Source organism: Dermochelys coriacea, chromosome 1 (assembly GCF_009764565.3).
Source record: "Dermochelys coriacea isolate rDerCor1 chromosome 1, rDerCor1.pri.v4, whole genome shotgun sequence".
NCBI lineage: Eukaryota > Metazoa > Chordata > Testudines > Dermochelyidae > Dermochelys > Dermochelys coriacea.
This window is the reverse complement of record NC_050068.2, coordinates 158,635,546-158,663,065: the sequence shown is the minus strand read 5'-3', so window position 1 is coordinate 158,663,065 and position 27,520 is coordinate 158,635,546. Positions and strand designations below refer to the sequence as shown.

The window sequence follows — 27,520 nt, the reverse complement described above, 5'->3', positions numbered from 1 at the left end:
GGGCTATTTCCCCCACAGCAGCCCTCACTTCCTCAAGCTCCACTTCACCCTTACCTCAGGGCCTCCTTCCTTGTGCCTGATATGGTATGTACTACTCAGCCTCTCCAACCGCGCAACTTCTTTCCACAGCTCCTGACATGCACATCCACCTGACTGGGAGGCTTTTAATTAGTTTCAGCCAGCTCCGATTGGCTTCAGGTGTCCCAATCAACATAGCATTCTCCCTGCCTTCTGGAAAGTTCTTAACTGGCCCCAGGTGTCTTAAGTGAAATGGAAGCTGCTCCAGGTCAATTAACCTGGTACCATGGATTTGTTTAGCCTGCAGCTAATATATCTATCTCCCACTACTTTTCTATAGCCATCTGGCCTTGCCCCGTCACACCACCTTACAGTCCATTCATCCAGCCCATACTTCTTTAACTTGGTGGCAAGAATACTGTGGGACACCGTATCAAAAGCTTTGCTAAAGTCAAGGAACAATACGTCCACTGTTTTCCCCTCATCCGCAGAGCCAGTTATCTTGTCAAAGAAGGCAATTAGATTAGTCAGGCATGACTTGCTTTTGGTGCATCCATGCTTATTTTTCCTTATCACTTTCCTCTAAGTGCTTCAGAATTGATTCCTTGAGGACCTGCTCCACGATTTTTCCAGGGACTGAGGTGAGGCTGACTGGCCTGTAGTTCCCTGGATCCTCCTTCTTCCCTTTTTTTAAAGATGGGCACTACATTAGCCTTTTTACAGTTGTCCGGGACCTCCCCCAATCGCCATGAGTTTTCAGAGATAATGGCCAATGGCTCTGCAATCACATCTGCCAACTCCTTTAGCACTCTCGGATGCAGCGCATCCGGCCCCATGGACTTCAATTTATTAATAGCACTACGAACTAGAACCTTAAAACACCAATGGATCGATCACCTCCAAGTCTCTCAAGAAGCTAGCTTCACCGGAACAAGTTTTTAAATATGTAATTAAATGACCAACATAGGCCTCCCTGAGGTTCTGTAAATTTCATAGATATTTTCCCCCTTTGCTCAAGGTTTATTACAAACTCTGAAATGTCATTCGCAGTGATTCAAGAGAAGCGATTCACAAGTTACAAATATCAGTGAGAGACTAAACAACATGCCTGGGAGAGATTTTAACATCCATATCTTTTTTAGCACCAACAATCCATGGGAGTAATATTTAACTCTGCAGCCTCTTACGGGTTTCCAATATCCCACTGTACAAAACTGTAGCAAGATAGAGAAATAATCCTATTGCACTGCACTCTAAGGGTGAAATTTATGCCACCAGTCTCCCATCACCAATGGCTACAACCCAGCATCAGCTTACAGTGCATTGGGCCTGCATGAATCCCCATTTGTGGCATACAAGGGTGCAGAGACTCCTTGACCAGTTGTTCCACCAGCACCATGCACGTATGTATGTGTGTGTGCACATACAAGGCAGAAGGCTTTGAATGGATGTGGCTATGTGTCCAAGTTCCCATTAGAGTCATTATACTCTGAAGAAGTCTGTCTAAGGGTATATGGCTCTCATCACATGTTCCAAATGAGCCTTCCTCCATGCTAATGGGGGGAAACAACAATGGTGCTCTACAGATGTTAGGAGAGAAAGTTCTACCCTGTTATGAAGGATTGCATCCCACTGTGACTTACTTTGTTACTGAACTGACGTTGTTTGTGGTGCTTGGCAGCTTTCCTAAAACCAGTTCCATAATCCTCTCTTCCGCTGCAGAGGGAAGGGCTGCCTCATCAGGTGGGATCTCTGTTATAATTTCAGCTACTCGATCCACTGTGAATACATTATTATAAAAATACAATATTTAAACACACACACACACACACACACACACACACACACACACACACAAACAGAGGAATAAAACTCAGAATATTTCTGAGGCAGACATTAACCATTATATTTACTTTGACACACTCTTGATCCAGAAATAAACTGAAATGGAGCTTCAACTCTTGGCATCCGATTGAGTTAAAAATAGATAGGACAGTCAAAAATGAAGATTCAAATTCAAGTCCATAATGGGAACCCCTCAGCAGCCACCTCCAAGACAAACGAAACCATCTGATTATGTGAGGAGGGCAGGACGCTTTTGGAACAATTTATTCTCAGAAGGAACAGAAAAGAAAACATTTCTCTTTCTCCACAGGACTCTTCTTTACATAAGAGAGACCAAGGTCTCCAGACAGATCTATCTACAATAAGAATATGAACAAGAGAATTGCCACAACTCTAGTCAGCACCAGCAGTGTTCAGGATTCAGGTGTTTACCTGGAAGTAGGCAATTACAGAAAAATCTGCCCCTAAGAAATGTTTCTGCCAACAAACTCAAGTTAAAGGTTGGCTTATTTTTCCAGAAGCATGGGTTTATCTCCTTTCCAAATTTTGTTTTTATACTATTTAATGTAACTATAGATATTCTTGTTAGCCACATAAATGTCCAATCTGTTTTTTTTTCCTGCTGAGCTAATGGCCTCAGACAAACTTTACACCCACAGAATAGTGTACTGCCAAGGACAAGGAGCCAAGTTTATTTTGCAGATTTAGGTTCACAAGCCAGCACTCCAGGGGAATGTTAAAGCTAGAGCTGTTCACAGTTTGGTGTGCAGGGCATGGACAGTAGGTGCTATGCCCTGTGTGGCACTGGCACATTCAACAGCTTCACTGATAACACAGGTGTCATGTAACAGAGTGCCAGACTGTAGCTGAGGCACAGCCAACATGTCTGACACAGGGGCATAGCCTTTTAAGAGCAGTGGTCTCAAGACAGGGCACATGTCAATGAAGGGTTGGCTGACCATGCATTATGTGACTCCCTACTGGAGACAATATAAAGGAAGGCTCCTGGCTCAATCTTTGGAAGATCAGGGTTGAGGCAAGACCCTTCATGGGAACAAGGCAGAAGGCCTAGGGGACAGCCAGGAGAGGCTAAGCAGAACGATGTGTCCTCTCCCTTCCCAGCTTGCAGAAAGCGAGTTAGGCCTCTGTTACCCAGTATTTTGTGTGTCTTTCTGCATCTTCTCTTTAATAAAACCAGCCCTAAAGAAAGGGACTTGGACCTGAACTTGAAAGTTTGGGCTTTCTGTTGATTGCCCCAATGGTAAATTTGCCCACCAGCTTAAACGCAGCTGCTGCAGTGTTTAGCACTGCGGCATCTAGAAAAGAGTGACAATCATTTTCTGCAAAGACACTAGGGTTTTCTATGTGAACTAAAAAAATTTCCAGGATTCCCCTTTTAGACTCTGAACTCGGCAGACTTTGCTGAGAATAGATCATTAAGGTGGAAGCATGTTTGGCAACTACTTTTATTAAACTTCTCTCATCTCACCTGCTGGATCTTTATCTTCAGCGATGACAAGAGGTATTTCTGCTTTTGCTGCTTTGGGCTTTCTTCCCCTTCGTGGAGTCCTCCTGGAGTCTACGTTGGCACTAGTACCTTCACCAGTTACAGGCTGATCAGCAATGGGAGCCTCTGCAGGCTTCTTTGGAGTTGCATCATTTTGGCTTGCCTGGGGGACTCCTTTGGCTTGTTCCAGGTGACTCAACAGATGTTCTGCAGCCATGTGTGTGGAGGAAACACAGTCATGAAACATGTGGACAGCTCCAGCACCAAAACTTATAATTAGATCTCCTTTATTGAACTGAATCTTGCTTAGATCAAGTATTTCACTGCAGTTAAAACACCTTTCTAACTAAAAGTATGCTCTCTATTATAAACTAAATTGATCATTATGATGGATTGAAATTTTAGAGGTTTTAATATTTGTTATTAAATTGGTGAGTGCGTGCTCAGATCCCCCTTCTGTGCCACTCTGCAGAGGATACGAATTGTTACACACCCCAACTACAGAGCCGTGCCTTTTTAGCTCAAGCTGTAGCAGTTCATACTTTTTGCTCTGAAGGTTCCTGGTTCAATCCCTGGTGTGTCAGCCAAGAAGATTACATTATATTGTATTGAACAGATCTGCGGCCCATTGATGTGCCTCAATGATTTAACAGCGTCCCATTTTACAAAATGACTTAGTAGCCTAAGTTTCATTGAAAGTCAACGGGACCTCCACTGCTAAGCCTTTTGGATGCTCTCAAAAATTATGCTCAATAGCTATAAACACGAAGTATGAAAATGACAAGCTCCATTAGCTTTTACTTATAATGCCTTTCAGCTCCAAATGCTTCGTTCATAACAACACTGAGCCTAGCCTGTCACTAATTTTGCACTGCTTTGCATATACAATTCCCTGTCATTTGACCGTCTTAATATTCATCTACGATATGTTATACAAGTATTTCTTTCATTCCAGATCCAATAACGAAAACATTTTATCAGACAGGACGCCTAAAGTCAATATCAGTTGCCACTGCAGTTTTACTATTTTTTTCCCCCAGATCCTAAGGAAAAAAAGATCTACAAAAGTGTAATTTATGGTATTATGAAGCCACTTCCCTGCCCATAATCTGTTGGCTTGGAAGGACAGAACTTCCAGAATATTTCTGGGTATATGTTTGATTCAAATTCCAAATTCCCCTTACCTGTCAGCAACTGAGGTTCCGGGAAAACAGATGAACACACTTTACACGTCCACTGGCTGGACTCCGCTTCAAGGGGCCCACTACTCTCTGGAGCGCTCACTAGGATATGCGAAGGAGAAATTATTACAAGTTTTTTAAAATGAAGACAGCAAACCCTTCAGCAACTTTCTGGGATTTACGATCTTGTTTATCCTGTAAGGAAGCCCTCAGAAGAGCAGATTACAATCAATCAATCATGAAAGACCCAAGGAGGCAGCTGCTGCTATCCTGGCACTAGTGTGGTAGTCTGGTAAAGAACAGGAGGGATAAAAACCACACCTCCTCAGATACTTTAAGATGTACAAAATGCCAGAAATGACACTCAAAGACTAACGTTTAATCCATGGGAAGGCTGCAAACAAGACTTTCCCATACCAACATTTAAGGAGCCAAAATAGAAACTGGAAAAAAAAACAGGAGAGATTTATGAGGTGGGAGTCTTCCTACGCCTCTTCTGAGTTGTAGATAGGATCTCCTTCTTCCTAAATTAAATGGAGATGAGAGAAACAATACAAAAAGCACACCTGGAGCGACCAATCTTGGGCATCTTCAAAACCGGAGTTACCCAGCTCTGGACAAACTGGGGATACAGACTGAACAAAGTACTGTCTGAAAAGCATCCTGGAAACACTAACATTTGGGTGAAAGTAAATAAGGGTGGTGATAAGGAAATCACATATTTGAACAGTTTAGTGAGCCGGATATTTTGCCAGAGGAGCATATTGGTGTTTTGCTTAAGCAACTTCCCAGCTCTTACATACAAAGAAAGAAAAGTAGGACATTATTTTAAGTAACCATGCAACACATAATGCTATTAGGGATTTTTCAGGAAAAAGGAAAGTAACAGAATCACAAAAACTGTTAAATAACTGTGGGTTGTGAACAGAGATTAAGTTCCAAACAGGTCATCTAAGGATCCATCAGGTGGACCTGAGAAATCTAGAACATTCTGCAGATTGTTTAAGATCCCCAAAGTTGAATATTTCACAATCTATTGAAATCCCACAGCCTGCCATGTGGGTAGCCAGGAATCCCAAGGGCCATATTTCATTTTGGAAACATGTTCCCATTTCCAACACAAAATATTGCAGGAGCTTAGTTCCATGAAAATGTCTTGAGTCTTAGATTTTGTCCCAATTGTGGATGAAAAATTTTCTGAAAATTTTAAATTTCCTCACAGAACTGAATTTCAGTTTCCTGTCCAGCTCTACCTTCTAGCAATAACAGTACTGGAGCTAACAAAGGGGGGGATGTTCTGGTGGAGTGTTTTACACTTCTGCAACCAAGAAAAAGACATTTTTAATGTCAATATGCAAAAGTTAGTGTAACTATGTTTCAAAGAACAGTCCTAGATTACCTCTTTTTGATCTAGATTCCAGAATCATGCATGCACCCTGATTTGAGTTTTTAGTGTGGCAATTTAAAAAAGTTTAATGCTTTTTAAAAAATTGCTTTGCTCCAGTTACTAGAGATTAGATTTTTTTTCCCCGCTTTGTGCCTATGAGAAGTGGGAGCCAATCTTTATAACACATTTAGGTTTTCCAAATTTATTTAAGATTTTTAACTACATCCTTCTACTTTAGCCAACACAAGATTTAGGGGTAACCACTGTTCTTGTTAACACCTAAAAAAGGGATTGCTTCCACTTTTCCTGTATCTTTTTCGTTTTCTTCCTGTATTCTACCATATTTCAGATATTATGTCTTGCCAAAAAAAAAAAAAAAAAAGAGGTAACATGAAAAAAAAAATAAATTAAAAGCAGTCAGCGGCATTTAGGATAAAAAACATCTGCTTGAAAAAGTTTCCATGTCCCTTCACTCTTTTTTCTATCTTCAATGGATTTTTAAGCACAACACTCAGGAAGGTAATAAAATGAAAATCCATAGATTTAAATTCTCTCCCCGTTAACTATCAGAGATGGATTGAGCACATACATATTTACTGTATGTCACGTAATCATGACGTTTCCATTACCACAGAAACACTGTGCACTGAGCAGCTCCTTCGCTCCATCCAGATCTGCCCATAAACTGTCACTATTGGCTTCATACAGCATAGACAGGAACAGAGGATGAAATATTTTATTTACCAGCAAAATCAGCTACAGGCACACTGGACTTCTTGATTTTTTTAAGAGAGAAGACTGCACTGGGAGGCTTTGAAGAGATTTTGTTCCCTTCCTTGTTGCATTCCATCACTACTAAGCATACATCTGCGGTGAAGGAAAAAATAGTTCCTTTTTGTTATTTTCCCAGTATCTGACTGGTACCTTGCTGTCGTGCCAGTGTGACATCTGTAGGTGCTGCGGGTTATGCCACCCAGCAGGTCTTTGACAACTTACTCCGCAAGAGAGCCTAATCAAGGCAAAACATTATGTTTGCCTGAATTCTGCAGAATAGCTTCCAGTTTAGAATCCAGGCTACAGCGGCATCGCACAGCACAGGTGCACACTCAGTATGCATACATATGGATTTCACTGTGTGTGGATATACTACCTTACAGAGGTATGCAAGGTCTCCATATTTTCATTTGACAACAAAGATCACTAACACTATGTAAGCCACCAATGCTTTGAAGCCATTTGGAAAGGATTAACCTACAAATGTGTACATTCATTCCAATATTTAGCACAGACTTGAAGCTTGATCTAAGCTAATCAGAATCCCTGGATAGAGGACATTTGATTTCATCTCACAATACATTCACAAGATTAACCAACTCTGGTGCTTTTTTGCTTGGAAAAAACCAACCAAACAACACTTAGGCTTTCAATTTACACCACTCAGAAACATCTTGGGGGACCGAAACTACTTTGCCAGAATGACCTAAATACCAATCAGCACTTCAGATGGCCTGCTGCACTGTCAAAAACACAAAGTTACCAAGCACACTCATGGTGCTGGCACATCACCAAACAATCATGGCTACATTCATCATCCTGGAAATTCTTCTCAGCCCAGGAACCACACTGTTCATTAAAGTGTTCTCAGCTAAACAGCAACAATAACACTCTTGCAATGTTAAAAGGTTTGGGTTTTTTGGCTACAGAAATGTAAAGATAGAAGAGAATTGAGGGAGAAATTATCATTATTATTAATTTTACAGTAGCACAAAGCACAGAAGCTTTAACATCAGTTTAAAGAACTCTAACAAAGCTGTCAACCTTCCTTTGCAGAAGCTCGAGTAATCATGTTGAACAAAAACTCAGTTTGAACTCATCTCCTTGTTTCACAGGGCCCTACACAAGACTTCGAAGGCGCATGTAATTGTTCCCAATTGTACAACACCCCATGACAAGGGCAGAAAGCTTCACTCCAATTAAAAGAAAAGAAGACTGCTTCTCAGGTGATCTATTTATATGTCTGGACTGTGCTGACATTTTAATTTCTTTGGGAAGAGACTGGAAAGCTCTTCCATGAAGAAACATTTTGATGAAATTACTGATTCTGCAACTAATGACCAATCGTCCAGTCTTGGGTCTCAAGCTGCTGCAGAACCAATTAGAACATGCATCTTTTTTTAAAGACTCAGATACCTCTTGGTGCAGAATTTAGGCATCTTTCTTGTAGGGCAGAAATGCATCTGAGAGTCCGATTTTTTACATAATTTACAAATTCAGGGCCAGATCCTACAAGGTACTGAGCACCCTCAACTGCCACTGAGCTCAAGAGGATGATCAGCACCTAGCTGCACTGGGCCCTTAGGATGATCCGAGGAATGGAAAACTTGTCTTATGAAAGGAGACTTAAGGAGCTTGGCTTGTTTAGCCTAACTAAAAGAAGGTTGAGGGGAGATATGATTGCTCTCTATAAATATATCAGAGGGATAAATACAGGAGAGGGAGAGGAATTATTTCAGCTCAGCACCAATGTGGACACAAGAACAAATGGGTATAAACTGGCCACCAGGAAGTTTAGACTTGAAATTAGATGAAGGTTTCTAACCATCAGAGGAGTGAAGTTTTGGAATAGCCTTCCAAGGGAAGCAGTGGGGGCAAAAGATCTATCTGGTTTTAAGATTCTACTCGATAAGTTTATGGAGGAGATGGTATGATGGGATAATGGGATTTTGGTAAGTAATTGATCTTTAAATATTCAGGGTAAATAGGATTAATCCCCTGAGATGGGATATTAGATGGATGGGATCTGAGTTACTACAGAAAATTCTTTCCTGGGTATCTGGCTGGTGAATCTTGCCCATATGCTCAGGGTTTAGCTGATTGCCATATTTGGGGTTGGGAAGGAATTTTCCTCCAGGGCAGATTGGAGAGGCCCTGGAGGTTTTTTGCCTTCCTCTGTAGCATGGGGCATGGGTGACTTGAGGGAGGCTTCTCTGCTCCTTGAAGTCTTTAAACCATGATTTAAGGACTTCAACAGCTCAGACATAGGTGAGGTTTTTTGTAGGAGTGGGTGGGTGAGATTCTGTGGCCTGCGCTGTGCAGGAGGTCGGACTAGATGATCAGAATGGTCCCTTCTGACCTTAGTATCTATGAATCTAAGAAAAAGGCCCCCCCAAACGTACCATTGGCAATACTAGTGACCTGCTTCAGCACTGGCTTTTCCATTTTTTTGGCGTAAAAAGCTGCATACCACACTCGCAGCTCAGTTCCTGGTGGGATATCCCGGGAGGTGGTGAAGTAAATATCATTGTCATGCTGGAAGGCTGTCAGGTTCTGGTGTTCATATTCAGTGGCTGCTCTCACCATCATCATCCAATTGCAGTCATCTTCGTTAGAGGTATCAAAATAAACCAGGGGCCCATCCTTCTGGAAAACCTGTGAGCCACCCATATAAACAAAATGCACATATAATACAAACATGATAATACATTAGGGCTGTCAAGCCATTAAAAAAATTAACCGTGATTAACTGCGCAATTAAAAATCAATCGTGATTAATCGCACTGTTAAATAATAGAATACCATTTATTTAAATGTTTTTTATGTTTTCTACATTTCCAAGTATATTGATTTCAATTACAACACACAATGCAAAGTGTACAGTGCTCACTTTATATTTATTTTTGATTACAAATATTTGCACTGTAAAAAAACAAGTTTTTTCAATTCACCCAATACAAGTACTGTATTGCAATCTCTTATCATGAAAGTTGAACTTACAAACGTAGAATTATGTCCAAAAAAGAAAAAAAGTGCATTCAAAAACAAATCAATGTAAAACTTTAGAGCCTACAAGTCCACTCAGTCCTACTTCTTGTTCAGCCAATCACTCAAACAATCTCCTGTTTACATTTGCAGGAGATAATGCTGCCCTCTTCTTGTTTACAACATCACCTGAAAGTGAGAACAGGCGTTTGCATGGCACTGTTGTAGTCGGCATTGCAAGATATTCAGTGCCAGATGCGCTAAAGATTCGTATGTCCCTTCATGCTTCAACCACCATTCCAGAGGACCTGCATCCATGCTGACGATGGGTTCTGCTTGATAACGATCCAAAGCCGTACAGACCGACGCATGTTCATTTTCATCATCTCAGTCAGATGCCACCTGCAGAAGGCTGATTTTCTTTTTTGGTGGTTCAGGTTCTGTAGTTTCTGCATCAGAGTGTTGCTCTTTTAAGACTTTTGGAAGCATGCTCAACACCTTGACCCTCTCAGATTTTGGAAGGCACTTCAGATTCTTAAACCTTGGTTTGAGTGCTGTAGCTATCTTTAGAAATCTCACATTGGTACCTTCTTCGCATTTCGCAGGAAATGTAAACAAACTTGTGTCTCTTAGCATGGCTGAACAACAAGCAGGACTGAGTGGACTTGTAGGCTCTAAAGTTTTACATTCTTTTGTTTTTGAGTTCAGTTATGTAACCAAAAAAAGAAAATCTACATTTGTAAGTTGCACTTTCACAATAAAGGGAATGCATTATAATACTTGTATGAGGTGAACTGAAAAATACTATTTCTTTTGTTTATCATTTTTACAGTGAAAATATTTGTAATAAAAATAATAATATAAAGCGAGCACTGTCAACTTTGTATACTGTGTTGTAATTGAAATCAATATATTTAAAAATGTAGAAAATCATCCAAAATATTTAATACATTTTAATTGGTGTTCTATTGTTTAACAGTGCGACTAAACTGCGATTAATCGCGATTAATTTTTCTGAGGTAATCGCATGAGTAAACTGCGATTAATTGACAGTCCTGTAACACATTATTGTTATGAATAATAAATCAGACTGTGTATTTTGTGCCTTGATGGTGCCTTTCATCAATGGGTCTCAAAACGCTTTAGGAACAAAGTAAGTCTCAACACTCCTACAAGGTACATATCACATATGCTTTCAGATGTGTAAACCAAGGCACAAAGACTTGCACAAGGTCACACAGACAGTGGGAGAAGATCCCAGGAGTTCTGATTCAAAGTAAGCTGCTTTAGCTTCTAGATCACAATTCCTCCCTCAAAACAGAAATGTCATTTAACTTGTTCACCTATCAAGGGTAAGGGAAAAAATCCTGAATGCTTATTACCCTTGAATTTGGTTTCTAGATCTTTATTGCTGAATCAGATATTTCTGTGAAGGGAAGATTGCACTGAAACACCCAAAGTAGTTTTTTCACTGAAACTTTTCAAGGGGAGAGAATGAAACAAAAATGAGAAAAAAACAAAACAAAACAAAAACTTTTCTTCTGCACGTTGTATAAACAGCACCACCACATCTTATGTACTTGTCAAGGCAAAAGCGTACTGGCTTTTGTGACTACCTATTAGAGAAGTGGGATCAAATCAAACCCTTCATTAAAAATACCTGGAGCACCCTACAGTTCAATATCTGACTCCAAGTTTTGTGGTTTGAACCCATCTCTACTTATCAGTTTCTTTACATCATCTGTAGGTGATGACCTTAAAACTAACGTCATGTCAGTATCATTTTGCTGGTGCCATACTGTACCTTCAGTGGAAATGCTGACTCCTTTTCCAGTTTGGCAACTCTCTTGGATTCAAATGGGCCAAACTGGGTACGTTTGACAAGCTGCGTCACTGCAAATACTCCTTCAGTCCCATCTTGCAGTTGTCTGATCTCCAGATTGGAAGGAAGGGATGACCTATTGAAAACAAAAATGAGAGACTCTAAGTACCATGTAAAGTAGCTGTGCAGAACACAAGTCTTGCAATGTCCAAAAGAAATCAGCACCTATTTCTCAATGCTGCAATGACAGGAGGTTGTTATGCTGAATAAAGCTAGTTTCCACTGGAATTTAAAAAAAGTAAAGAATGGAAACATTTCTACTGAGCTTCAATTCTATAAAAGCTGATTTTTAAAATAATCTATTTTTTGGTCCAAATCTGAGCCACCAGTATCTTTTCATAGATCATTTGTTTTCAAGATATTTTCCTCTTTAATCAGAATCTTTCCCATCTCTGATGTCAAATCCTGTCTCTCTTCTAAATCCAGAAGTTAGCAGTAGCTTTCCTTCAGATCATAGGTGCCTTGGTCATTGGTGCCTCACCATTTTTCCAAATCTGTTTTTAAGGGGAACCGTACCCAAATGTGACAAACATTTGAAAATAACTTCCTGTAACAAGAGCCATCATGCAGTTTTGGTAATAATTGGACAGGAACCTGATGTAAGAGACTGTAAACCATTCTCCATTGTTCTTCGACACTGGTGTAGAAGAAAAATATGTTGGCGTGTAAGAAGCCTAAGCATGCATTTATATTCAAGTGTTGCAGCCACACCCAGTAAATCTGTTTTCCTATTTAACTTATTGTGGTCCAAATTTTAGGCATAGAAACGGGGAGGAGGGACTGTATTTTTCTATACTATCCCTCTTCCAGCCCCTAATTGATGCCTTCAGTGAGAGCTGTGCTGACAGGGTTTTGTAGAAGGGTAAGGAAAAGAGACCAGGGAGGGGCTGCTCTCCACAATACCATCCCTTTCTCTGGGCTCAGATTTCCTCATGCAAATCTGGGCATCAAATAATACAGCTGGTATTGTCATTACCTCCCACTGAGTGGTGCTCCTCACCCGCAGGGGGACTGAGGCAATGGCAACTCAGCTTCTGTAACAGCTGTGTTACAAAAAAGAAAACCCAGCGAGTTCCTTTCCCTCCACGCTCCCAAGTTCTCCAGATGTGTGAGGTTGGCTTGGGGCAGAGCTTCCAAAATCCATGCCCCTCTCCCTCCTCAATACCTCACCTCTAAAGGGAAGGATGGGGTACATGGGGTAATTCAAAGTTTCTCCCCCACATAGATTCCCCCCATTGTTTTCCCACTGGAGGAGTGATCTGACCCCGTGCATTTATAGAACTTTAACCTTCAAAAAATTATGCTGGCCAGTCAAATTTGGCCCAAATATAAGTTTTATAAAAGCAAGTTGCTACAAAGCCTATGCTCAAGGGAAATGGTTTCCAAACATTTTTAAATTTCCAATTAAGTCAAGTTTATAAAAAGACAAACATTCCCCTGCATTGTTAGCTACCCCAACTTTTCAACACTGCTCTAGTGCATGAAGAACCTGAGAATGAAATTGGCTAGAAACCAATTATAAACAAAGATGAATCTGACCAGTCTATTTTCACTATCAAGGCTGAGAGAAATATAAAAAGTAAACCAATTAATCTTTTAGTGGAAAGCAAAGGAGAATTTTAAAAGCAGTTTTAATATCCTAAGAGATCATGTTATTATAAGATAGGAAAGGACATTTGTCAGAATGGTGATCTTGTGGTTAAGTCACTGGACTGGTACTCAAGAGATCTGTGTTCCAGTGCCAGCTCTGCTGCAAATTTCCCATTGGACCTTAGGCACGTCAATCTCACTCAGCCTCAGCTCCCCAAATGTAAACCAGGGATGGCAATATTTCTCCCACCCTTTGCCTATCGTGTTTATTTAGACTGTAAGCCTTTCAGGACAGGGAACATCTCCTCTTATAATACATTTATACAGTGACGTCAGTTGGGTTATCTAAGCATTAGTGTCATTGCTGGTGGTATGGGGGGGGGGGGGGGTTCGTCCACCAGAGGCGCTATGAAGAAGAAAAAGTTGATATGGACAGTTTAGCTCTCAATCAGTCAGTTTGGTACTGATCAAACATTCTCTAACATATGGCATAGGGGCAATGCGGTGATCAGTATCCTTCTCCGAGTTCTACTGTGTGTCAAAATTCCATTATAAGTGAACTCTCTTTCCCATAGCAAAAAATCAAACATTCCACATCAGAATTTAATTCCAAATGGAAACATTTAATGCTTCAATATAAAGTTTACTACTATTCCTAACTCTCTATTTAATTTGTTAATTTCTTTTGGGGAGCATAAATATTTCTGCTATTTTATTATAGACCTAGATTTACTGACAAAACTGGGATTGATGATCACTCTTTAGAAGACTTACAAAGATGGAAATGTTCCGAAGTTTTGCTTCTCACAGTAGAGGAATTACAGAGGCAGTGCAAATCTGTGCAACTCTTATTAACACCACTGGGAAATTCCCATGAACCATTTTGAAAATCTAGTGCAGCACGTGTAAGGAGAAGGAACGGGATAAAAATGTCAAAGATTTTCAACCAATATAGGAAACAAGTCTCCACCACAACTGGTACTATCTGACTACTCTGTCAGCAATCGCTGAGAGTTGCCAAGGAATGCATAAACAGAGCCTCTCTTAAGCCTTGATTCAGCAAATCATTTAAGCATGTACTTCGATTCTTTGTTTAATCGAGGCTGTATCTATTTTGTCGACAGAGGACTTCATTTTTCAGCTGTCAGTCTGGCACCTTTCACAAAGACTAAATTCTCTTTAAAAATCAAACAAGCCATATAGTTACGCTAAAGTTACTTACCTTGCCCTGCTCAAAACAAAGGAGTCTTTGACTGTCACCACTGGACCCAGCTCAGGACACTCTGAATCATGGTACTGACCACAATCCTCGCACCCTGTAAGTAAACAGCACATAGAGCTGCAAGGTAAATGCTGTCATCGGGCAATGCTCTCTCAGTCAACAGACAGAGAGAAAATTTAAACTAATGACATACAATAAAGTAGTAATTTGTACTGCCCCAAAAGATATACACAATTGAATCAAAGGTATCATTCAACACATACCTAAGACTACCAGAAGACACTTTAAAAATGTAAATATTTTCCTAAAGAAAATATTTGCTAAACAAAACTCCAGTAAATATTTTGTTTAAAAGCAGGAGAACTTAAAAAAACAAACAAAAAAAACACAAACCCCCACTGCGCTAACCTCTCTCAGCTAAAAAAATCACCATTCTGTTCACTGGAGTCCGGGGTTTAAAACGCATAGTCAAAATCTGATGGGCTCTCAGATACTGGGGGTGAAATCCTGACCCTACTGAAATCCATGGAAAACTGCCATTGGATTTCCCCCTGGGTACCAAGCTCTGTCCACAGTTGTACCTGTGCAACCCTCCCTTGCAAGTGTATGGCTGGGGGGGAAATTTAGCACTATGGCAACAGCTCCTCTGGACCTCTGGTCCCTTTCCAATACAATCTGGCAATTCTTTATTACAGGACAAAATAATACAAGCTTTCAGTTCCCCTAATTTGACTTTTATTTTAAAATACTGTAAGTTATCCAGGGCTAAAGGGATCCCAGGAAACAACCTTTAGTCCTGGATAATGATAAAATAAGAGTCAATTTAGGACCAGTCAAAACATACGTTTCTATGTCAAAGAGTTGTCAAAATGTTACTGTGAAGCCAGTTGATTGGATAGGGACAAGAAGTCATCACAGAGACGATACTCCCCAGCTGTCAAATTCATGTCAAACGTGGGGAACCCTGAGGACTTCAGTAAGATTGCACAAATATATTATTGCATACATGTTTGGAATGAAATTCTGTATCGTATTAATTTACAGACTGTAACTACTGAGAAAGAACACCTTGCTTTTACAATGGGAAACTAAACTCTCACCAGCACTGTTCACATCTGTGAAACTTGCATAGCACTGCCTTAGAGGATTTGCTGTCAAATCCTGAAGCTTTCACTCAGTGGTCAGCATTCAAATTAAGAGTGCCTGAAACTTTGGCAAAGATAGTATACAATGTACATACAGCCTGTGGCTCTCCACATTTCTTATTGTCCAGCACTATTTAGTGGGGAACATTAGCATTTTCGGACATATGTCTCTGAAGTCTATAGAATCTGTACAGGATGCCTCATAGCAGATCCTCCCCTGAGTTGGAGTACTTACCATGTGTGATTCTTAAGGGGTTATGACCACAGAAGAAATACAAAGTCAGACACAAAGAGATAAACCATAGATTTCTCAAAGGGGAGTATAAGAAGTTGAGCTTTAGCAGTGAAGATCCCTTTTAAAAGTGATGCATCCAATGAAGTGAGCTGTAGCTCACGAAAGCTTATGCTCTAATAAATTTGTTAGTCTCTAAGGTGCCACAAGTACTCCTTTTCTTTTTGCGAATACAGACTAACACGGCTGCTACTCTGAAACCTTTTAAAAGTGAGTTTATGGCAGAAGAATAACTCTAATCAATAAATATTTTAAAATAATATTTTGCATTTATATAGTGCTTTTTATTTAAGGATCTCAGAGCACTTTGCAAACAACTAAGTCTCAGTAACATATAAGGCAGGTATTATATCCATTTTGCAACTTGGTAAACTTTGGCACAGTCACTGGGAGAGTTATGAACAGAACACATGAAGTCTGCTTCCAATTCCCAGCTCTAACTACTAGACTACAACTCCCTCCACTGAATATTCCTATTCCCTAATGATGGCTCAATCCTGCTCCCACTGAATTCAAAGATAGAATTCCCTGCTCCCACTGAAGTCCAAGTACAGGACTTTATGTGCATCTTTTCAGTCACATGTGCTTAGTTTGCTGGCAGAAAGGAAAAAGTGTCACTGCTGTTAGCACTGCAAAGCTGTCATAATTGCTGAAGAGCACTACATATTATATTTGGCCTTAGGTTTACCAACACGACTGTCAACCCATATTTCTGGTGATGCCGCATGCAACAGAAAGAGACAGCCACAATTTCAGGCCCCAGACTAAGCATGTAAGAGCTGACATTTTAGAAACAAGTTGTCTGGCTTAGAAACTGAGGTAACTGGATATGAAACTCTCTGATGGTCAGTAACTCTGGAAGCCTACAATGTCAGGTCTAGACATTCACTTTTCTGAAACAGAAGAGGCCCTTAAATTCTGTGGAAAAATCTCACATAGGAGGCAAGAAACTTCATGAATTCAACATTCCTGTCCCATCTGGGGTTGGGGGGGGAAGGGGGTTATTTGACATACACCATCTGTGGAACTGGCAAGATAACTCGCCCCCCAAAACCCATAGAGGTCAGAGCCTTTTTCTCTGCTTCCTGGTCCTCTCCAGCTTCTACGGCTCTTCTGAGGAGGGGCAGGGGAAGAAGGCTCACTGTGGAGCTGAACAACCCAAAGTAGGACTATATCAACTGAATCAGCATTACTATTTAGGAGGGAATCCCAGCAAATTCTGAAAAGAGAGAAGATGTCCCAGTCAGTCCCATCCTGACCTGTGGAGCCCGAACCCTGAAGTGCACCTACAGGGACTGTGAGAGGAAGGGACTATGACACATACCATCAAGGCAGCACTCTCTGCTCTTGATCTCCCCAGGCCAGATTGGCTAGATCTAGGTCCCGTCCACTTATGTCAGTGTAGCTCACTGGCGAGGGTGTGTTCCAGTTCCACCTCTGTGCCATATCCACAGAGGATGCAAGGCTGTCACAGCCCCAGCTAGAGAGTCTTCACTGTTTAGCCCAAGCAGTAGCAGCTCAAGCTTTTAGCTCTGGAGCGCCTCGGTTCCTTCCCCAGTGTGTCAGTCAAAATGGCAGCAGTCACCTAACCTAAAGGAAACAATTTAGCCATGGATAACCTTTAGGCTTTTAGGATACGTCTACACTGCAGTTAGACGCCCACGGTTGGCCCGTGCCAGCTGACTTGGGCTTGCGGGGCTCAGGCTAAGGGGCTGTTTAGCTGCGGTGTAGACGTTTGCAATCCAGTTGAGCCCCAGCTCTGGGACCCTCCCATCTTGCAGGGTACTAGAGCCTGAGCCCAAACCTCTGTACTGCAGTTAAAGAGCCCCTTAGCCTGAGTCCCGTGAGCATGAATCAGCTGGCATTAGCCAGTCACAGGTGTCTAATTGCAATGTAGACATACCCTTAGTCTCCTGGAGGCTAGGAATTAAAAAGCTGAGCTACTAATTCATATCTAGCCATTTCTTGCATTTCCCAACAGAAAATTGAGAATTTGTATTCTTAACTTTGGTGCAATTCCCTCCACACTGCCACAAACTATTTGGGTTTCCCTTAAATAATCACCTTTAGGAAAACAATAGAAGAATAAGTTGGTTTGAACTTCAAAATTAATGCTCTGTAAATACATGTCACATTACAACTCCATCATTGTTCTTCTAATACTTACAAATAAACATGGTCTCATTGCTGCCATCTTCTGCCATTTCTGAAACCTGTCAAAATACAAGGGAGAAAACTGAGCATAATGTAAATGCTGCTTCCTGACACAGTTCTAATACACAGATCTAATAAAAGAGTTACCTACTGAGTGATAATATTAACTGACCCCAATGCGTGTGCAAAGAGACTACTGAACCTGAGCAGAGTATATCATACATAGAATGTAAAACACAAATTAAAGCGGTTAATGATCCATTAATGCCTATATTAAGGGTGATATCAGGTGTCTTGCAAGACCCCGCCTATGATAAATATCATGCTTTTCTTAACCACTCTGGTTCATGCAGTTTTTTTTAAATGAAAAGAACAGAAATACATTATTTCAATCCTTAATCCTTACACAAGCATTTATGAACAAACAGTTCACACCAGCTCATGTACTATCACACCTTTACATGCAGACAAAAACACAATGTAACTTTTTCTTTTATTGTCAAGTATTTTTTCCCTTCCACATAACTGCTCACTACGAATAAATATCCACTAAACAATATGGGACTTTTATTCCATTTCACTATAAACTGACCTTCTCTCTGAGTTTACTCTAAGTGCATTCCACTGTACATTATAACAGCACCTGTTAGTAACGTGTCAGCTACGGCAAGATTCACAAAAAAGGGGGCAGAAATGTTTTAAGTGTGCACCAACTATTCAGGAACTCATACTTTCTATCATCTAGACAGTACAGCACATGGTACATAACCTCACAATGAGCTCAGATCCCACACAACTCTCAGTCATAAAGAGTCAAGTTGAGCATGAAGTAGAAGATTCATTTCTCAATGCCTTTGCTTCACAAGCCTGAAATGAGGTCTGCCAGCTTTGGTGTGGTGCACAGTCACATCACGTTATTCCTTCCTCCACCTGCAAATACTGTTCTTCTGAGCCAGAAGGATGTCAAAAATGACAAGAATCCATAACGCCAATCCTATGTTCACTAAGAAGATTAGTCAGAGCAAGCAGAATGGAAAAATGCTGCAATGTGAATTTCAATACTCAAGTCATGACGCTGGGTTTTTTGGTCATGGGTCAGAGAGCTAAGGAGCTGGGATTCTAAAAACTACAACCTCAGCTGTGGAAGACTGATTTTATTTGATTTATTTTTGGTATTGCAGCACAACAAAGGAAAAACTCTGAGAGAGGAGAGTTATTTCTTTGATAAGCACCAACCACGAGCTTTGGTTAAATTTTAGTGGCTGTAAATCATTTATGCCTTTGCACATCTGGTCCAGAGAGGTAGCATGCTTTGATAGAGAGGATACAGCATTATTATTATTACTGGGAGCCCCAGTCACAGATCAGGATCCCATAGCGGTAGACGCAGTACAAACACAGAACAAAAGACAGTCCCTACCTCAGAGAGTTTACAATCTAAGTACTGGGAGTTAGAAAACACACAATCTAGTCTGAGCTGTGCCACTGACTTTGTGATTGTACTTATTCAAGTCACCTGACCTCTATGCAAACAGGTTTTCCCTCACCAGTGAATGAGGCTAAGAACCCATACCCTCACTTCTAAAGCACTTTGAGTGTTAATGGATGAAAAGCATTGGATAATTGCTTTTCACTGATGTCTAAATAACCTAAACGGTCAATGGCTGGTTGTTATAACTGGGCCCTATATTTTGTTAGTTATTATCTGGGGCTCCCAGCAAAAAAAATTGGGCAAGCACAAACAAGGTCAGGAAAATCATTTCTCTCCCAACTCCGAGAGGTCATCCTGGTCCTCTAATGACATATCTAGAGGCACAAGAAAGAGAAGCAGAACCCCCAAACAAGGGACAGGCTCTTCCCAGAGCTGAAGTGGGAGATGAGAAGGCAAAATGATCTGCAGAAGAACTAAGGAAGGAGAGAAAGAGGCTGGATGCATTTGAGAGAGGATAAATATAGAAGAATGAGAGATTAAAACTGCAAACTGAGGGAGAAAGACTAAACACACACTCAGGAGATGGCTATAAACAGCAAAGCTAGTCTGTTCTGAGAATCAAAAGGTCTTCATGCTGCCATAGGAAACACTCACCAAAGATACATATAGCACGGCAGTCACCCAGTTTCACTGAAGAGGCAGAGATCCCTCATGACAACAGAAACACTGACCCTTCTTGTACAAACCAGATTTATTCATGTTTCATGCAGTTTGCCTGTCCAGCAAATGGAAATATCCAAGAACCATCCCAAGAGTCACCAGCACTTGCTTCTGAATGGAGCAATAGTCATTCTGGATGATGGCTCCTAAAATGCGCATGGGATAAGCATGCACGTTCCATCAACAGCCCTAGCATGCAAGTTAGGTCAACTCATGCTCAACTCTTTCTATTGAGCCTCAGGGATATTTTTAAGACTTCCCTGCAATTCACATTCCTAGCACAACAGCCCAAGCTGCAGACTTGCCAGTACCACATATATGTACCAGAAGGAAATATCAGGTATTTCCTCTACAGCTCTCAGCTGCATTGATCATCACTGAAACACAGGGTCAGCTCTGCACAGAGATACTAAACATGTTCTTCCTCCTTCTGAAATCAAGAAGCTACTTCTGATTAATTAGACACGACATTGTTACATTACCAACTGGATCTGAGCCAGCACTCCACTGGGCAAGTTCGATAGCAAGAAAGAGGACAAGGTGGGCCACTATTGTCCAGTCACTCGGACTCCTCCTGGATCTGTCCTCCAGGCAACATCCCCCGGGACGATAATCTGGATATCCTCAGTCTCCTTATGAATTCCACCAGCTACTACTTCCAACCATTGTCACCCATTCAAGCTTTAATGAAATGTGCTTCTAGTGCATTGGTTCTCAACCCACAGCCCAATCAGCACACAGCTGCAGCCCATGTGATGTCCTCAGGGCAGGGGTGAAAGTAAGTCGAGCGACTTACCAGTACCCTGGGGCCAGCTCTGGCCCCCGGAAGGGGCGGGGCCTAGGGTGGAAAGGGCGGGGTTGAGGGGGTCAGAGCCAGCCCCAGCCACCCTGTAAGGTAAGTGCCCCCCCCCACCGGGGTAGCAGCAGCAGCCCAGGGTTCCGGGGGCTATTTAAAGGGCCCGGGGCTCCCCTCTTCTACCGCCCCGGTCCTTTAAATAGCCACCAGAGCCCTGGAGTAGCGGCGGGGCTCCAGTGGCTATTTAAAGGACCAGGGTGGCAGAGGCAGCTGGAGCCCTGACCTCCAGCCACTGCTGGGAGCCCGAGGCCTTTTAAATTGCCTCCTGGGGAAGCCAGGCTGCCTCAGTACGGTGCACTGGCTCTTACCGGTATGCCGTACCGGGGCGTACCGGCTTACTTTCACCTCTGCCTCAGGGCCATACTGATAGCATATATATATTGTGCGGCTGCAGCTCACATAACAAACAGTGAGCTGCATACGTAGCCCATAATGGTAAACAGGTTGAGAACCACTGTTCTAGTGTAAAAGAGCCCATACAGCTTCTCCATCATGTGTTCAGTGCCGACAATGGCTGTGACACTTGTGGAATTCTAGGTTATACATAGTCTGTGCCCTTGCAATGGTTTCCATACATCGTGTGGATGGGTCCTAAAGTAATCCCTGTAGAATAGGGCTGAGACTCATTGGTGTGGCACACTGCCTGTGTCAGACCTGTTGTGCAAGCAACTCTGGCTTCAGGACTATCAAAATGGCATTTTTCACAAACAGCAGATTAAATCAAAACATATTTTTGATAATAATGAAGATGCAGATTTGTACTGTTGTGCAAGAACCAAAACTGCTATTTGCTTTGGGAAAGTGAGAGTGATTTAACAGAGAAAGGGGAGAACACAGTAACATCATAATGCTACCCTTTAAGGAGATGAGAAGAGAATAGAAAACAAATACCCTTCATTAATTAATTGATAAGATAAGGTGCTAACTCTCAGTAAACATTTTACATCAACTTAATATCCACCTTTCTAAACAAGTATTTTTGTTTCCTACACAGCACAACGGTTTCTGATGCATCAGAGGTCTTTTCAACAAGTTTAGCACAGTGACTTACTGTATTATGTTGAGCAAAGACAGAATAGATAATGCAATATGTAGCAGGCTTCTGATTTTAGGTTTCACCAACAAACACCAATGAAACACTTAAATTGCTGTTTATCCCATTAACACCAGAAAAACACCCGAAATGATTACTCAATTCATGTTGACATCATCCCTTTCCAAGTGCAGTTTATTTATACAGGTGATGTCCCTGCTCCCCAGCTTGTATCTAAGGCAGTGGTGGGCAACCTGTGGCCAAACTGCGGCCACTGGGAGCTGCGGGAGGCTGTGCCTGTGGACGGTCAACATCAGCAAAATGTCTCACAGCCCACAATCAAATTACCCTAATGGGCATGCAGCCTGCGACCCACAGGTTGCCCACCACTGGTGTAGATCCTCTGGGATGCACTAAAGTTTCCCTACTGCGCTTTAACATAGTGTTTTGGAAACAGTACTACATATATGTACAAAGAGAAAGCCTCTCCCAAAAAACAATCTTGGACATCTACATGGAACTCAAAACTTACTAAAAATAAGCCCTGAAAAATTAAATTAAAAAAATCCTGAAAACCAGAAGCCGTAATTATATATCAAGTAGACTCAAAACTCCTGTGTAAATATATCCATTGGGACTGAGCTAATAAAATTTGCTAAAGGAAACACCTCAGGTGCAGAGAGAGATCTCAAAGACTACTGTACATTACTATATGCACTCTCATGATACAGATTTCTGTCTAGTCTCTACAACTCTGGTATTCCCAAATTTGAAGGAAGGGTAACCGTACAACTGGATTTCTTTGCATTCACATAGAACTTTTCAGGCAAGGACTTCAAAGGTCTTTGCAAACCTGAAGTAAGTTTTCATAATACCCTTTTGAAATATGTTTTATTATGCCCCTTTAACACATGGGTAAATGAGGCCCAAAGAGGTGGAAAAACTTGTACAAAGTCACACTGTGTGGCACAGCTGAAGACAGAACCCAGGAGTTGTTACTTATAGTTTCTGCTCTAACCCTGAGACCATGTTCATTTCCTCCCTAAGATACTAACATTCGTACAAGCAGAGAAATCTATTAAGTTACTCATTCCACTGCACATAGTTATCGGCTTGTAGAGGTGATAATGAACTTCTGTAAAGCCCAGACATTTTTGTACGAGACTGACAGGAATAGTTCCATGGTAACTAAGCAAATGAACAGCAATGTTCCCATCTCCATGCATGAGGAGTTCTGCAAATAATGTTTCAGCTAAGCGGACAATGGCCATTAGATCACAGGTGCAGAGTGTACTCTCGGCAATGGAGGAAGGGCAGGACAGCGTACCCTTTAAGTAGAAAGAGTGAGGAACTCATATCAGCTTGATAGGTGACTTCTGACTTACCAACCTGCGCTTGTATTTGGGGTCGAGGCTGAAGAAATGATGTGCAAACAGCCCAAGTTTCTTTAGCAAATTGTCTACACCGAGGAGCATATGAGTTCTGTCAGCCCACAAACAGCAAGCTATCATCAGCTCGATATACTTTTAATATAATAGTTAGTGAAGAGAATCTGTTGGTTTGTCCCTTCAGTTACCAATATACATAACTATACCCAAGTGATAGATAGCATCCTATAGTTATATGTTAAACCAGTTAAGATTTTGCAAGTAAATGGGAGAATTTTACCCACCCCTCAAAAGTTTGCAGCATTACTGTAATAATCTAATAATCATCAGCAGATTGTAAATGTAGGTGACGCCTATTTTCTGATTTTATACCTAACTGAGCAATTTTGTACATAAGCAAGAGCTCGAAGCACATAACCAGGTAAACTCCCTTTTTCCAACTGTACTAAGGCTCCGATCCTGAAAGCTTTTCTGAATTCACAACCTATAAAATCCACGTGGAGCTTCATTTAAGTCAGCCCCACTGAGGGTCTATAAAGGCACACGGTACAAGTTGCAGGATCAGGACCTATGCATTTAAATTGCACTTATAAAAATATTTCCATTTATCTGAGCATATGAGAGTGAGTGAACATTGTTACATATTTAAAACACAGAGTTGGAAAGGTTTCAGAGTAGCAGCCGTGTTAGTCTGTATTCGCAAAAAGAAAAGGAGTACTTGTGGCACCTTAGAGACTAACAAATTTATTAGAGCATAAGCTTTTAAGAGTTGGAAAATGTAGGTCAAAGTGGCAAGATGCGCAATTTTGGTTTCACAAACTGAACTGGTAACCTAGACATAAAGGGAAACTATATAATTTTTTTTAAACTCAAGCATAAGATGCGTAGACTCAAACCTTTCATTCTGTCTGAATTTATGAGGATACCTGTCATTAAAAAAAACAAGCAAAGATAGAGTATATGATACAGGTTTCCCTTTCTACATTACAGTAGAACTTCACTAATTTGCACAAATAACTGAAACACACTGCAACTGAATGAAGGTTGCAAATACACACATAAAAAGAAGAATTCATCAAAAAATTTACTTTGTTCACTTATTTCACTACGTAGTTTACATATAATACTTCTTAGCATACTAAAGATTTTTTTGCAGTATATTTTGTCAAGTCATAAAGTTTTAGTAACACAAGGCTTCAGTATACAGTTCTACTGTTAATTTTTTTGCTGAGAGATGAAGAAAGGGTATCTTATTTTCATGCCCCAATCACTTAGAGTGCAGATTAGCAAAGTGTAGAGTACTGAGTTTGTGCTGTTTTCAAAAGATACAGCACATTTTATTTAGCCCCTCTGTGAACATGATAATCACTTGTGTGTACTAAGAAAAAGTAGACTTCAAAGTGTATTTAATGAAAGGCATCAGCAAGGAATGAATGTTTTATAGGAAAGAGCACTGAATGCACCATGGAAAAGGACATTTTTCCTTTATAATTCAACCTACAGCATCACACCTTGTTCTTAGTTATAGGCCAGCACTTATAAAGCAGGATCAAAATAACAGGGCCAATATGTTTTATAATGCAAGTGGCTTGAAATAAAACCAGAACATTACATTGCTAACGGCCATCAGAAAACTCAAAGTACTTCCTCTTAACATGAAATGTTATCCTGCCCTCCTCCCTTAGTCCTGTCTTCCTGACTTTTCATCATGCCTTTAAATCCCATACTTTAACAATAAATTTAGCTATCAGATACATTCATTTATACCATTTGATGCACCCCAATAAGCAGATACATGTTTGTGAAGAAATATAGATGGGATACCCATAAGGCCACAATATTACATTTTAGGCTAAAATCTAACTGTTACTAAACAAAATAAGGTTTCAGAGTAGCAGCCGTCGTTACTGCAAAACTTTCAAGTGTCTTCCATTTCCACAGGCCAGAATGACAATACAGAACTCACCATGACAGTTACAGAGTGAAGAGGACCATGCCACTTTCATCCTCACCACCACTGCCTGCAAAGTACATTTCCCATGGAGGCCAAGAGGGCTGGGCTATTTTAAATGTAAAACTACTAAGAAATGTATATCTCAATATCATGATAGCAATGCCTGTATTATGTAAATAATACTTAATAATTTCCTAAATGAGACCACTTCCCAACCTGCTTACAAAGGGCCTGATCCAATTTAACTTTAAGATTGCTTTGGGCACAATCCTATCTGTTAACATTGCCCAAGAAAACTGTTTAAATTAAATACAAGAGAGTAGTAGTGAGTCACACTTCAAAAATATATAAGGGACCAATCAGAAAAAGCCCCACTGCCTGATAGAGGTGGTCTTTAACAATTGAAGGAAATGGAGATATTATGAAGTGGCTTCTTCTGAATGCATCCGATGAAGCGAGCTGTAGCTCACGGAAGCTTATGCTCAAATAAATTTGTTAGTCTCTAAGGTGCCACAAGTCCTCCTTTTCTTTTTTCTGACACCAATGGTTTCCCTCACTGGAGGTGGGGTCTTTAGCAGAGGTTTCACTTTCTGTGGCAGAATAATGCTTTGTCACAGCTAACTCCTTTTGGGTCTAGGTAATGCGTAGCCCAAAAACAGAAGAACAAATCCCTTAAAATTGGAAGTCAAAACATCTCACCTCTTCACAGAGCTCAAAAAGGGCTCGTGTATGGAGACACAGAAGTAATGACAACCCTCTCTGGATATATACAATAAATCCCGCGTCGCTGTGGACGTGCAAACTGTTTTCACCTTGTTTTTTTAACATGCTGTTTAAATAAACAGCTTGCGCATTTATGGACCGGAAAGCCTCACAGAGTCTGTTCATCAACACCTAAGTTACGTTCCAGAGGAGCAGCCGTGTTAGTCTGTATCCGCCAAAAGAAAAGGAGGACTTGTGGCACCTTAGAGACTAACATTTATTTGAGCATAAATGACGAAGTGAGCTGTAGCCCACGAAAGCTTACGCTCAAATAAAAACGTTAGTCTCTAAGGTGCCACAAGTCCTCCTGTTCTTATTGCCTAAATTATGGTGATTTCACCCCTGCGACAACAGATTCAATCCCTCTCCGGTCTCAGCAGCGAGTCTGTGCCGGGCTCTCCAGGAGGGGTGCGGGGGGACTATACTTAAAACCGGATTTACTAGCCTTGAGCTCCTGCCCGGGTTTACAGCGGCTGCAGCCCTGAGAAGAGGTTGGGAAGCAAGGGGGGCGGGGCGGGGGCGGGGGCGGGGGGAATCATTTACACCCCGCGCTCCGGAGAAATAATGGGCGGGAGGGGGGCTCTGCACCATGGCTCCTCAGAGAGCGACACGGGCCCTGCAGGCTCCCGCCCCCCCCGGCACCTGCCGAGCCCCAGCCCCAGCCCCGCCGGGCTCCGCGCGGCCCCTTTCGGGGCTGACCCGCGCGCTCCCGGCTCCGGGCTGCAGCTCCGAGGCGCCGTGGGGGGGTGGCTGGGCCGGGATCGGCTCCGCCGGGTTTTGCCTCGGACCCGCCCGGCCCCCCCGGCAGCGGCGGCGCGGCCGCTGTAACAAAGAACAGGCGGCCTGGAGATGGAGATGGAGGCGGAGGCGGAGGCGGCGGCAGCTGCGGCGCAGCCGGCCCGGGGGCCCCGCGCGCCAGGGGCAGCCCCAGGGGGGCGGGGGCGGCGCGGCGCGGCGCGCGGCGGGGGCGCGGTAGGGGCGGGGGCGGGGGTTCGCCGGCCAGGGGCAGGCGGCGCCGCGCGCCGCGCTAGAATGCGGGGATTTGCGTTACCTGCTTTTGGAATGTTCCGACCCGGATCGAATCCGGACTCCAGGTTCCGATCCACTCCGGAAACCACGCGCCACCGGAAGCCGGCCCAGCCGCCCGCCAGCAAAGCACCATGGGAGTCGTAGTTCGCGGGAGGGGCGCCTACTCTCCCGCGGGGCTTGTGGGGGCGGGGCTGTTACCCGCTAGCGCTGTTGCCATCGCGCCCCGAGGCTCCCGGTGCAGGGCGCTGTACACCCCGGCGGGGTCGCCCGGCAGAGCTCAGCCAGCTCGCCTGCAGCACGTGGGGGGGGGGGGCCGCGCCCGCCTCCAATTTACGGACCCTCCGTTGTTTCATTGCGGTGTAGC

The 27,520-nt window shown here is 42.2% G+C and overlaps 1 protein-coding gene across 9 annotated transcripts in view; it reads right to left on the bottom strand.

Moving 5' to 3' along the window:
* The window catches only part of PRDM15 (PR/SET domain 15), a 52,077-nt gene extending 24,763 nt beyond the window's left edge, over nt 1–27,314 (bottom strand). Inside the window, exons 1-9 of one of the 9 annotated variants that reach the window (XM_043507023.1) lie at nt 27,179–27,314; nt 17,996–18,041; nt 14,392–14,485; nt 11,502–11,655; nt 9,115–9,367; nt 6,683–6,805; nt 4,555–4,653; nt 3,353–3,577; nt 1,662–1,797 (exon numbers count right to left, since the gene is read on the bottom strand). In XM_043507023.1, coding sequence (XP_043362958.1) covers nt 1,662–1,797; nt 3,353–3,577; nt 4,555–4,653; nt 6,683–6,805; nt 9,115–9,367; nt 11,502–11,655; nt 14,392–14,485; nt 17,996–18,041; nt 27,179–27,289 — 1,241 coding nt within the window. In that variant the 5' untranslated portion in view covers nt 27,290–27,314. Of the gene's footprint in view, nt 1–1,661; nt 1,798–3,352; nt 3,578–4,554; nt 4,654–6,682; nt 6,806–9,114; nt 9,368–11,501; nt 11,656–14,391; nt 14,509–17,995; nt 18,042–25,377; nt 25,637–27,178 lie in introns of those variants that run through there. The other 8 variants (XM_043507009.1, XM_043507037.1, XM_043507028.1 and 5 more) reach the window with 8 other exon arrangements.
* Nucleotides 27,315–27,520: the final 206 nt, after the last annotated feature.